The sequence below is a fragment of the Brassica rapa genome, chromosome A10 (assembly GCF_000309985.2).
Source record: "Brassica rapa cultivar Chiifu-401-42 chromosome A10, CAAS_Brap_v3.01, whole genome shotgun sequence".
Lineage (NCBI taxonomy): Eukaryota > Viridiplantae > Streptophyta > Magnoliopsida > Brassicales > Brassicaceae > Brassica > Brassica rapa.
This window is the reverse complement of record NC_024804.2, coordinates 3733640-3747573: the sequence shown is the minus strand read 5'-3', so window position 1 is coordinate 3747573 and position 13934 is coordinate 3733640. Positions and strand designations below refer to the sequence as shown.

General features: G+C 35.8%; 2 protein-coding genes and 1 long non-coding RNA gene across 4 annotated transcripts; 2 read left to right on the top strand and 1 right to left on the bottom strand.

Annotated features, from left to right (window-relative positions):
- Window positions 1-4193: 4193 nt before the first annotated feature.
- On the bottom strand, window positions 4194-5566 carry LOC108870152. The gene is made up of 2 exons (XR_001956597.2): window positions 4778-5566; window positions 4194-4688 (listed from the first exon to the last, which is right to left on the bottom strand). It is a non-coding gene; the product is annotated as an uncharacterized LOC108870152 (long non-coding RNA).
- Window positions 5567-5822: 256 nt separating this feature from the next.
- On the top strand, window positions 5823-7913 carry LOC103843899 (tubby-like F-box protein 6). Its single transcript, XM_009120672.3, has 5 exons — window positions 5823-6087; window positions 6258-6686; window positions 6767-6854; window positions 6940-7072; window positions 7163-7913. The coding sequence occupies exons 2-5, from the start codon at window positions 6342-6344 to the stop codon at window positions 7806-7808; spliced, it is 1212 nt and encodes a 403-aa protein (XP_009118920.1). The 5' UTR covers window positions 5823-6087; window positions 6258-6341; the 3' UTR covers window positions 7809-7913.
- Window positions 7914-8023: 110 nt separating this feature from the next.
- Window positions 8024-10069, top strand: LOC103843900 (CBS domain-containing protein CBSX3, mitochondrial). Of its 2 annotated transcripts, none has more exons than XM_009120674.3 (5): window positions 8024-8317; window positions 9029-9110; window positions 9489-9562; window positions 9666-9726; window positions 9814-10069. In XM_009120674.3, exons 1-5 carry the CDS (start codon window positions 8075-8077, stop codon window positions 9954-9956), a joined length of 603 nt encoding a protein of 200 aa, XP_009118922.1. In that variant the 5' UTR covers window positions 8024-8074; the 3' UTR covers window positions 9957-10069. The 2 variants fall into 2 exon arrangements, with proteins under 2 accessions (XP_009118922.1, XP_009118921.1); XM_009120673.3 differs by having other exon boundaries at window positions 8024-8326.
- The last annotated feature ends 3865 nt before the right edge of the window (window positions 10070-13934 follow it).

The following is a 13934-nucleotide window of genomic DNA, read 5'->3' as shown; positions in this document are numbered from 1 at the left end:
TGTTATGTCTTGAGTTTGAACCGAACCTTGATCTCTTTTGTTTAAAGGTCAGACCATATTTTTAGCAGGAAGAGAGTGATCAACTGAGTTCCTCCATCAGTGAAGTAAAACCGGTAAGGCTTCGCCCTTGTTGTCTTATCAGTATGAATAGGACCAGTTTATGATAGGTTAAGCTACTGCCTGGATCAGTTGTCAAAGCTTTGTATGGTTCAGTCTTATTTAGTTTCAGATTGAATCAACCTCATGGAACTGCTAGCTAAGTTGTTATGAACTGGCTGGAATTAAACCAAACTGAACTTAGTTTGATCATGTTCTGAACTGAACCGAGCTGAGTATGTCCTAAGCTTGTCTTAGAGCGAGCTGATGTGAGCGGAACTGAAACTGAAATATTATGATCTGAGTTGAGTTTCTTCTTGAACCGGACTGATGAGCCTTATGTTCAACCCGTTCTGTTTTGAATTCAGATGGTCAAAGAGAATGGTTGGATCATCCAGATCCTTGTGGTGATTTTATATCGAGAGTGATCCCGAAGCAGAGTATGATTAGCTTGAGCTCGAGTCTAGTCATCCTTAACCAATCTCATAGATTCAAAAGTGAGTCTAGATAGATAATTGAAGAGTTATGAATGAGTGTTGAATAATTGAAAATATTTATTAATTACAGATAATTGTCTCTTGATCAAAAATAAATTTTAAGGTGTTTACTTAGTGTAAACACTTAATAAATATTTATGAAATATTCTTTGAGGTTTATTCCAAGCCTTAGTACTTTTTCTCAAGTACTAATATATATATATATATATATATATATATATATATATATATATATATATATATATATATATATATATATATATATAATTATATATGAATAAGTAAGTAAGTATTAATCATATGAAGTCTTATTATAAACATGTCTTCCAAAATATTCTCGTATGAATGATTATTACCGTCAATTGGTCATGCAATATGGAACAAGTTCACGAAGACACGATGATGGAGTCGCACCCTGGAGGCCATGTAACTCCATGCCGCGTTATATGTTCGATCTTGGAATATCTGATGGCGATGATGGTGATGCTAACTCGCTAGACTCGTTTAGCCTTTGTGGTTTCTCGGTATATATATATATATATATGTATATGTATGATTATATGAGTGATATGAAAGACGGGAATAGTAAGCGAGGTATAAGATTAGATTCACAATGATGGAAGGATAGGCCTTATATATAAATATTAGTTATGGAATATGTTTCCAGTGCATACAAATGGAGTTGATTGCTCGGGATGCTATTGATATTTTGTTGGGGTGTGGCCTTAGACTCACTGAGTAAACTAGTTACTCGTGACTCATTTGTGGTGCAGGTAACCAGTAGGTGGGATACCTTACTCTAGGATGGGAAGGAACATCATTAACCAGTTGTAGTTTTATTATCCTTGCAAATCCGTTTGATATATCTTTGTGTAAAGTTTGTTAACCGAAAACCTCAAGGTTAATTTATAAAAATTTTGTAAAATACTCTTAAAATATATATATAATGTATAAAAATGTTTTAAAGTAGGGTTCCATATGATATTAGTCATTTTCCGGACGAACCAACTATTGGGTATTACTCGGTCGGGTTGCAAAGCCTCGGGTTGTACCTAATAGGATATGAGTACTTACTCGATTGGCCTAAAGTACCTTGATTTATTCTGGGAAATTTGGGTTAAGCGTTGAGGTACACATTGTGGCTTCTCCGGTTTGGTTTAAGTTACTAGTGATCGGTTTGCATGTTCTTGTTTGACTGTTGCACAGCTGGTCAAGTCAACTTGTACTTAGACCAGATTGGGAGTGTCACACCCTTGGTACCAGAACACGCAGAGACACAAATGAATAATTCTTGGAGAAAGGGTAGTAAGAAGAAGAGAAGCATAAAGCCTAAGGAAAATTCTTCATTGACTCTAATTCCTCATACTTATCCAGATGGTGTCATTGAGTACAAGGTGCATAAAATAGGCTTTTCCCAGCGATTCTCAAAGGTTAGAGCAGTCTTCACTTCAGAGATGATGGATAAAGGAGAGTCTGCAATGAAAGTTTGATATACATTTTGATATCCATAATGTATGTATTTCTTGTAAAAATTATAATACTCTCTCAATCTATATATATATATATATATATTGATATTTACGGATGGTAAAATAGTGGAAGGGAGATGTGTGGATTTATGGACAAGGTCTCGTGGACAAGGACTTGTGGAAAAGATTTTTAATCTTACAATAGGTTTTGTAGAGGAGGTCTCCTGGACAAGATTTTGTGGGTTAAGTTTCGGCATACTTTAGATGAGGTTTTTTGAAAACCAAAAATGAATTTGAACAAAAAATCTTGACAAGTAATAACATACATCACATACGCAGAGAATGTAAGCAAGCTAAAGTTTATACTAAGACTAATTCTGTGTCTTCATCATTTAGTTAAAGACAAAAAAAAAAAGTTTTTGAACCAAACAAAAATGTTGAAGTGACATTCATCTCATGAAAACAAAAAGCATCGAGTAACCACACTTTCCTAGGAACAAACAAAAAAATTAAATTTGGTAGGTTATCAAAAAAGCATCGAGTATCCACACATGGACGGAGCAAGTTATGGTTAAGACATAATATAAACTACTAGATTTTAATCCGCGCTTAGAAAGCGCAGATTTATTTTTTGAATTTAATAATTTTTAATATAAACGTTTATATAATATAGTTTATAAGTTTGTCCATATTATTCGGAACCGAATAATCAACCAATACCAAATTGAAAAAATGAAACCAAATCTGAACCAAAATTTATAAATAACCGAACATATCATATATCTCTAGAACCAAGATAAATAGATACCTGGATTTTTAAAATACAAATTATATACCTACAAATATTAATTATATGTAATTTATAAATAACCAAATATTTTAAATATACTATTTATAAGCTGAATTATTCAATAAAAACAAATTACTCAAACATTTTTTCAAATATTTAAAACAAAAATTTAATAAGTCCTCAATACTCAGTCTAATTTTCCAAAGGAACCAAAACACCAATAACTGGTATCTACAGTCAAACCAGTAAATGCAGTCACCGTATATAATCTAATTTCAATTTAATAAAAAATCCATAATTTAAAATCTTTTAAAATCTAAAACCCCTATTAACTCGTGAATCTATACCAGATGACATGGTAAAAATCTAAAATAACATGATAATATTTTTCAAAATTTGATTAAATTTCTCATATGAATTTTACTAAGATATAAACTTGAATAAACTACATTGTTTTTATGTTATACATTCTAGTTTATAGGTTTTATAATGACTATTTTAAGATTAAATTTTCGAGTTTTAGAAATAAAATTATTATTAAGTTAGAGTATAGTTGAGTTAACTATAAATGTTAAAAATAAATAAAATATTTTATTTAAACATAAAAACATTCTAAAATGCTATAATTTCCTGAGAAAATATTTATACAAAACCCTTTCCCCTAATAAACCCAATTGTATAAGATTTTCATCACAAAAATAACCGAGAAAAGTTTTCAAAGAAAAAGCTATAATTTTGAAATATAATTAAGCTTTTTGTTGTATTGTGAAGTTAGTATCGTAATTGGAAGTTAATATTTTTTGACCGTCGAATGGTATCATATTTTTAACTTTCTGTTAACCGTACTTGCATCATGTTTTTATGTTAGTTTGGGTCATAAAACATAAATATGAATTAAAAATATGGTATTGTTCAGATTTTAGTTACCAATAAATCTAAATGTTTTTATAGTAACTTTGTTGTTAAAGAAAAATGATCGTGGGTTGTATGATTATTAAATCAGTTATAAAATAATCTGTTTTTTTAAATAGGTATAGTGGTACGAAAGTAACATTCCAAGAAAAAATAGGGGTAAAATATAGCAATGATTCTGAATTAATAATATTGATGTATAAATCTTTGGTATATCATAGTAAATTGAGTAATAAATAAGAGCACTGATTATTTTATAGTTAGCAAAATATAAGGTTATTGATTATTGTATAGTTAGAAAAATATAAGGTGAGACCAAAAAAATAGTGAAATCTAGTAAATAGGTTCAACAACCTTACATAAGTAGATTTTCTAAGAATGTTTCCCTTTTAATAGTATAGATGGACATGAGAATAATGAACACAAATATATGGACACGATCTGTACTTTTTGAAAGATCAAAAGATTAAATGTTTCAGCAAGACATGAGAAGAAAAGATCTAGAATTTATGAAATATTAAGCATTTATCTATGTGTGCCAATGTCAAAAAGTTGAACCAGCCATCTAAATTCGATAGAACCCACACAACATCAACAGCCTACTTCATACATATGTCACGTTGTCGTCAAAGATCATCAGGACAATATCCAAAGCACACAACTTTCCAAAGATTTCAAAATTACAGTAATAAACTTTTTGTGCTCAGAGTCCACAATGCGGCGGTGAGAGAAGAGAACGATGACTGAGGATACGGCTTGAATGGTGCTTGTCGGTGGCTTGAAGCTTTGATTGGGTCTGTTTCGTAGCGGTGAATAGAGGAAGACGACCTGAGTTGCAGACACTATGGGGGGGCAGGAGTAGACGACGACAATGTCGGTGATGGCGCTTGTGGATAGAGTTCTAAAATTGTAATCACCACAAACCTATTTCAAAGACAACAACAACAACAATTGCCCATAAAGACAAAATCCACTCATCTCTTCTGAAATCACCGGCTAAGAAGAGAACTCACTCATCTCTTTTGACAACTTCACCACCTTCTGATTGAGTGAAACAAAACTCCTTTCCATAGTTTTTTTCTAGTTTGTTGTTGGAATTTCAAACCTACAAACTTTTTTTTATCCAAATCAGACTTTCAGATCGGAAACGAGCACCATGGGGGAATACCAATCCTTTTGGCTCTTGCCTTAGCCCAATCGATTTTTTTCATGTATTTGGCCCGTCAATTATTGTTGTGAATAGTAATATCTTCAAAAAGGAAGAAAACGAATTGCAGAGAAGCATCACTGGTACAATAATTTTCCTTTGAAATCGGAGACGGAGATCGATAATGTGTTTTCAGTTTTTGACTCATGAAGATTTATCAAACGGAACTGGAGAGCAATCGACGTCGGCGATGAAAACCCCGGTAAAAACTCAGTCCGCCGACAGTGGTGACAAGAATCGACGACGGTGGGGTTAAGGTGGCAGATCTGAATCGGCGAAAGAGAATGTGTCTTTAGGCGAGTTGCGGATCTTCATCAAAGACAGAGCAGTGAGATTAGGATTTACTATTTCTGAAGAAAATATCTAAGAGTAAATAAAGAGAGAGAAAATAACGATACGGTAACAAAATAGAAAGTCTTGTTTGAAGGTACAATGGACAATCAACTCATCAAATGTATGTTGGAAGCAGATTGCGTCATTTGATGATATTAAGAAGTGAGAAAGTGTCTATAGGAGTAATTTTCTCATTATTGTTCTAGTGCATTTCTCAAGTTTAAGGATAATTTCTTTGAGTACAATTCGCAAAGTTATAAATCAAATAGATGAAAAAAAGTCACGATTTATTTACTTTTCTACTAGATAACCTATTTTCCAATAAAAACTTAAAATAGTACATTCTTCTAATTGCAACTAAAAAGTGACCATTTTTCAAGTTGAGCTTTAATAGTTGGATATATAAATTAAAAAAAAAAAGTTAAAACAACTGCCAGTCTGCAAAATAGTAGTATTAAAAATTACTAAATTCAATAGAAAGGAGTCGTAATGGGCCGCGCGTAGTGTGTTCCTTATTTTTTCATATTAACTTTCCATCTCCTCTTTCCTGTCCTGTTCTGTCTTCCTCCAATTGCAGTTATTCATCATCGTCCCCCTCCACCTCGTCCGAATCGAAGCTAACGACGGCGACGGTTAACGACATCGGAGGAGCGTGGTGGTGGTGGTGGTGGCTCTATCTACACATTCGAGGAAACTATTTCAATTTTTTAATTCATAGGAATTCACCCAATTCTTCTCATTCCCGATCCATCGTGCTTCCCCATGGATTTGTCGCTTCTGTTGGTACATTCTCTCTCTCTCTCTCGTTTCTCAATGCTTTCAAATTCTTTTATTAATTAATAAACCTTTCTCGGGGCTCTACACGGTAATGGCGGAGAAGCCGGATCCATGCCCCTTTTCATCATTTTCATATTCAAAACTGAGACATTTTTTTCCTTTATCTTTGTTTGAAGCTCCTCCCGTAACAACATTTCTTGGGATTTAGGGTTTTGGATTTTGTGTGGTTCACCCAAAATCAAACCTTTGTAGCAATCAACATGCCTTTCAAGAAGATAGTTCGTGAGCTTAGGGGTCGTAACAAAGCCGTCGGTAGGCGAGGAAGGTCTCACATTGCGCCTGAAGGATCTTCTTCTTCTTCTTCTTCTTCGTCTTCTCCATCGACTGATGAATGTTCAGAACAGAGCATTTGGGTTGATTTGCCTCCTGAGTTGCTTCTTGACATCATCCATCGGATCGAGTCTGGACAGACTTTGTGGCCTGGGAGGAGAGACGTTGTTGCTTGCGCCTCCGTTTGTAGGTCGTGGAGGGAGATGACTAAAGATGAAGTTGTTAAAGTTCCTGAGCTCTCTGGTCTCCTCACTTTTCCTGTTTCCTTAAAACAGGTTCTTCTTTCAAACACAGTTTTGTGATGATCATTCATGTCAAAACTCTAATATGACACTATTGGGTTCTTGTTTCTCAGCCTGGTCCTAGAGATGCTCCGATTCAATGCTTTATCAAACGAGAAAGAGCCACTGGGATATACCGTCTCTATCTCGGTTTAAGCCCTGGTAGTTTACTCTTTTTGCTTACCTCTCTAACGAAATTGAGTTTAGAGTATATATATATATGTGAGTTTTGTTTGTGTAATTGCAGCTCTTTCTGGCGACAAGAGTAAGCTCTTACTGTCGGCTAAGAAAGTCAGGAGGGCGACCGGTATGGAGTTTGTTGTATCCTTGTCGGGAAATGACTTCTCTAGAAGTAGCACTAGTTACATAGGGAAACTAAGGTATGTAGTATGCTATACGACTCAGTTTCTTCTCGCCTTGATTGTTTTATATTGCCATTTATAAGTTTTGTTGTTGTGTGGATTGGATAGATCTAATTTCCTGGGAACTAAGTTCACGGTCTACGAAAACCGACCACCTCTGGTTCATTCCGAAACATCATCCAACCGGAAACAACCACCATCCATGCGCGTGTCTCCATGGGTATCATCATCTCCTCATAGTTACAAAATGGCTTCGATCTTGTATGAGCTGAATGTCCTCAGAACCAGAGGTCCAAGAAGAATGCAATGTATCATGAACAGCATCCCAGTTTCGTCGATTCAAGAAGGCGGGCAAGTTCATTCTCCGACCGAGTTCACAAACCTAGGAAATAAGAAGAACAAGAAGTCGATGATGGATTTATGCACAGGGAACATGGGAGGAGAATCCGTTGTAAAGGAACCATTAGTCCTGAAAAACAAGTCACCCAGATGGCACGAGCAGCTCCAGTGCTGGTGTCTAAACTTCAAAGGACGAGTCACGGTCGCCTCGGTGAAAAACTTCCAGCTAATTGCAGCTGCTGCAGAAGCAGGGAAGAACATGAACATACCAGAGGAGGAGCAAGAGAGAGTGATATTACAGTTTGGGAAGATAGGGAAAGATATTTTCACCATGGATTATCGTTACCCAATCTCCGCATTCCAAGCGTTTGCCATTTGTTTAAGCAGCTTCGACACGAAGCCTGTCTGCGAATGAAATCATATTCTCTATTTGCAGTTTGTTGTGTGTTTGATGAATGTTGTACATACTTTTCCTTCTTTTGGAGCAAAAAAAAATCAGATATGTTTTCTTTCAACTTCATCTACTTGAAATTATTTAACTAATCAGGAATTAACGTTTGGTTTAGGCAAGGTATGTTCTTAGTCTTTATTTGGAAGCAAAAGATTACCACAAATCTCGAAAATGCTTTCCTTTATTACAGAACTCAACTCCTTGTTTCTGTCATTGCAAAAGATTAAAAGATGAAAGCTTTTGTGAGAGGACTAATAGCAAGAGCTAATCTTGAGATGCCAAAGATTCAGAGGAAATGGACATGGAAGGAATCGGCCGGTTTTGGTGGCGTTACTTCGCCTCCTCCGCCGCCGGAGAAAGGGTTGGAGAATCTGACGGTGGCGGATGTCTTGTTGACAAAAGACACTGACGGCGGCAGCGGCAAAGTTGATACGTTGATCTCCTGCCGTACCAACGACACCGTTTTTGACGCAGTTAAGAATGTTCGTTCACTAACTCCTTTTGTTTCCATTACTATTAGTAGCTACAGTCCATGCATGATGCATCCATCACGTTACATACGCATTAAGTGTTAGTGCGTTTACAAGTTGGGGTGTTCTCCAACAAACATGGGTTTCTTTCCGGCTTATTTTTAATTTCAAAAAAATATTTCTCTTTATGTTCTTTTTCTACCCAAACCTAAACTAAACTTAAATTAAGTTATAGAAGTTGGTCACAAATCTCAAACTAAAAGCATATGACTCGTTATTACTTAACATAGATATTTTTTTGCAAACTAGACTTTGTTTATTAGTGTTCGGTTTCGTTGCCTACTCCACGTTGTTCTGTGTGAATGCGTCCCACCAAATAAGACGTGCTTAAATTCTACATTCAGTGGAATATATAATACAAAAGACATGAGTACATTACATTTGCTTATGTTATGCATACACTTATAGGATTTTGTTTCTTTGTTTTTGAGAACAATATTTGATATATATGTTTGAATTTGGATGGCACGTAAAACAAATCATTAGAATATATTTATTTTGGTTACATGATATTTGATCGGAATAATGTTCGTATATGCATATAAGTAATGCACTCGTGCTTGTGTTTCATGTAAAAGAATATATCGTAATATATTTTCTTATAAGCAGTAACTGTTTTTATTACTGTTTTTTGTTATATTAAACTAAAACCAGATGGCAAAGCATAATATTGGATCGTTGGTCGTGCTAAGACCTGGAGACCAGCAATACATCGCAGGAATTGTCACAGAGAGAGGTGAAAGCTTTCTTTTTTTATATTTTTTTTTTGTGCACCGGGTGAAGGCTTTCTTTAATTATGTTATTTCCGACAAAAAGAGCACTTCATATCTTGAAATTTTGCAGTTACCGGTATACAAAAAAAATCACATTACTCCAACCCCCCAGAGAATGTACTCATGTGATACGAACACATCTTATTCACTAGCATTCCATAATTTATGATGATAAATGTGCTTAATCGTATCATCTTGATTCACGGGAAAATAGTTGTTGTATTAAGTAAAAATAGTTAGTGAATACATATCAAATCACAGTCGGAATTTTAGTTATCTGCGTCTGACACATTTTCCTATTTTATTTGATAATCGAAATGGACTGGTTGATTGTGAAACAGACTATATGAAAAAGATCATTGGGGCGGGAAGATCATCAAAGGTTACAAAAGTTGGAGAAGTTATGACAGATGAGGTCAAAATAAACATAACATACTATATATTTTAAGTTAATATCTCGGATTTACTTAATTTATGGAGTTAAAGTTACTAAAAAGTTTGGGAATTACTTTGGTCAGAGCAAGTTGGTCAGTGTTTCGTCGGGGACAAACATAATCAAAGCAATGCAGCTTATGTCAGGTAATTTAAAAAATAATATATATATATATATATATGTTGAATGTATATGCAATCCAAGATGTAAATTATGTTTTGTAAATGGTGTAGAGAATCATATTAGACATGTACCGGTGATTGACGGTAAGATAGTGGGGATGATCTCTATGGTTGATGTCGTTAGAGCAATTGTAGACCATCAAAATGGCGAGCTCAAGCGCTTGAATCAGTTCATCAAAGGAGAGTATTACTAGTTCAAACTGAACAGAAGAAATCAAGTGCACAGATTCTACAATAATATCGATATTTATGTAAATACGATCAATAATCTTTAAAACACTTACCACCACCATGAGGCAGTCCTTAATTTTCTTCTTACAAAAAAAAACTAACAAAACCCTATCCGATTGAAGAGCCAGCCGGCGTCATCTAAGGAGGACAAGTAGCTAACCACCGGAGCGTTACCGATTTATTCTAAACAGAAAATTGATCTTATAGTTTAACCGATATACCACCAGCTATTCAAACTATTGGTTGACATGACGACATACATAAACTAACATGTGATATAATCAAGATCATAATATATTGGGTTTCGGAATCCAAAAACCCAATCTTCAAAAACTAATCCTATCTAAATCAAAAACTGATTAAAACCAATTTTATTGATTCTAACCAGTTAAGATTTTTTTTTTCAATCAACTGGTTTTTATTACTAAAAATCAAATTGTATAAGACCAATACAAATAGTCAACCAACCATAAAGGTGGTGAATTAAAAACAATTACAGAAACATTGAGTCGCATTATGTGTTTAGATAACACATCAGCAGCCATATTGCGTTCCCTGTGCACACTGTCCAGCGAGCACCATGTTAACTTTGACATCCAATGACGAATATCATAGAGTATGTTACCTAAGCAAGCATGATCCTTTACCATCGTATTAATGATTCTAGCAAGCTCTGAACTATCACCCTCAAACCATAATCTTCGCCATCCATTGATCCAAATCTGCTGTAAAGCAAATAAAAACGCAAGAGCCTCAGCTTGAAGAGGGGACGTAACATTCTCTTGGATAACCATGCCTGCTTTCAAAAAATGGCCATTCTCATCTCGCACTATCCATCCAATTCCAGCTGTCATATCCTCCTGTCGGAAACTACTGTCGAAATTACATTTTAGCCAACCCAACGGAGGAGGTTCCCATTTTGAATTTCTTACTTGCCTCCCACCATTTGCTTTAGCAGACACAAAAGTACTATTCCATTCTTCATTACCTTCCACAGCACGTTTCACATCTTCCATAGGATACACGTTTCTTTGCGCCAACAAAAACTCATTTCTTGACTTCCAGATATACCAAAGTAGCCAAAAGGAAAGCTTACTGATTGCGCTAGGAGTATCTCTTCTATGCAGCAGAATAAAAAGTTCCGCAGTGTTCCATTCCAGATCAGGAGATTGAATTCTAATTAATGGTAAACCAGAACATCTCCACGTCGCTAAAGCATGCGGACATAAGAAAAGAACATGGTTGATAGTTTCTTCCTCCAGACCACATCGCTGACATATCGGATTTATGTTTATACCACGAGAACACAACTGAGCAAAGGTAGCCAGAGCTCCAGACACAGCCTTCCAAAGGAAATGTTGAATCTTAAAGAGAATCTCCAAATCCCATATTTGATTCTTTAACTGAAAAGAACCCGGAGACGGCTCTATAGGATCATCTTCAGAAAACATATGTGTAACCGTCCAGTAGCCAGACTTAACAGAGTATTTAAAATCAGAGGTAAAAGGCCAGACATACCTATCACACGGATTGAAATTTGATAATCTGATTTTTTTAATCTCGTTGATATCTTCAGGAACAAAAATTTCCTCCAATAAGGCTTCATTCCAACTGGCAGATGGTTGAATTATTAGCTCAGAAACCTTCATATTTGGATATAGACAAAGAGAGATAAGCTTTCTTGGCAGACTAGTTTGTAGCCATTGATCCTTCCAAACGTTAGTATTTTGACCATTCCCTATCTGCATTACCATACTTTTCTTGAGTAGATCTTTCCCCACTTGGATAGATTTCCATCCATAAGATGAACTTGTTAAACTTGTCGACTGTAAGAATGTCGATGAGTTGTAGTATCTTCTTTTGTAGATTCTAGACAGTAAAGACGTAGGGTTTTCTTCAATCTTCCATGCTTGTTTTGCAAGCAAAGCAACATTGAAAGCATGAAGATCACGGAATCTCATCCCTCCTTCTTTCTTCGGTAAGCATAATCTTTGCCATGAGATCCATGAGAGTTTGCGTTTTCCATCATTTCGACCCCACCAAAATCCTGAGAGTTGGGAGTTAAGATCATCACAAACTGTTTTTGGTAACAAGAAGCAGCTCATAGGATAAACAGGTTTGGCCTGGAGAACCGACTTCATCAGAACCTCCTTCCCAGCTGGCGATAAAAACTGATTATACCAGGAAGATATTTGATTCTTAACTGTTGATACAACTCCTTGGAAATCCGATACTTTACTTCTACTGAATTGCTCTGGGAGACCCAAATATTTTCCACCACCACCTAACGTATGAATTTTTAATATTTGATGAATCTGTGAACGTGCTTCTTGAGGAATCAATTTTCCAAAAATTATGGAAGACTTCTCATAATTAACCTTTTGACCTGATATCTGCTCATACTGAACAAACAAGGACGCTAGACACTCAACATCTTCTTTTGTTGCACGGACAAAAAAGAGTGAATTATCAGCAAATAATAAATGCGAAACTCTTGGGCATCTTCTAGCCAATCGCATACTTTGAAACCTACTCAAATCTTGAGCTCTATCCAGCATCTGACTTAGAACCTCCACACATAATAGAAACAAATAAGGAGACATCGCATCCCCCTGTCTTAATCCTCGTGATGGTCTAAAGCTACCATACGGAAGACCATTAATTAATACTGAATAAGAAACTGTCTGCACACATTCCATAGTCAACTCTATCCACTGAGGGTCAAAGCCAAGCTGAAACATAGTAGCTTTAAGAAATGACCATTCAACTCGATCATAAGCCTTGCTTATATCAGTTTTAACGGCCAAGTACTGCTGAGAGCAATCATGTTTCGAGGATAATGCGGAAATCAATTCATGAGCTACCAAGATATTATCAGATATTTGCCTTCCAGGAACAAATGCAGCCTGAAATTCTGATATTATATCATCCAAACAGTGCTGGAGTCTCAGACACATGATCTTAGAGATCAATTTGTACGCAACCGTACAAAGACTGATAGGTCGGAAATTGCACATATCAGATGCACCGGGGAACTTTGGTATCAGACAAATATTGGTATGGTTAATCCTTGGTTCCATAATTCCAGTTTCAAAAAAACGCTTGACCATACAACATACTTCTGGACCAAGCACATCCCAAAATTGATGGTAAAAAGAAGCTGTAAATCCATCCGATCCCGGTGCTCGTTCAAAACCAATCAAATCCATTGCCCGTTTAATCTCATCCTCCGATTCCACAGCTAACAACCTTTGATTCATATCCGAAGTTACTTTTCGCCTTATATGAGGGATTACATCATTACCAATCATAACATTCGAAGAGGATAACATATTTTTGAAGTAATATTCAGCTATGTGAGCAATAGCTTCATCCTTTGTATGGAGAATACCATGCTGATCATACATTCCTTTGATAGTACTATGTTTCCTTTTAGCCTTTGTTAGTCCATGATAAAATCTGGAATTACGATCACCCAGATTTAACCATCTATTCCGACTCTTAAGTCTCCAATACTCCTCTTCCTCATAATAAGCTCTATTTAAGTCTCGCCAATATTCATTAACCTGCTCAATGGAGATAGAACTGTTTCGAAGAGCGTTATCAATTTTATCCCTGATTTCTTGGATCATCACTGAAGAGTTAGTACGGTTTCTCCTTTTCCAACGGACTATTTCCCCCCTACAATAAGCCAGTTTCTCATTCCAACCTTCAATAGTACCAGTCCGCTCCCAAGCTGAATGAACTGTCTCCTCAAAACAAGGCTTTTCAAATAAACGTTTATCATAACGGAACCAACCTTTTCTCTCTCGCCGTACGTAATCAATTGTAATGATCATAGGGCGGTGATCAGATTCAGCAAGTTCCAAAAACTCTGTTTCTGTATGGAGATATTGACGTCGCCATGCTGAGTTAACCATTACACGATCAAGACAGCATTC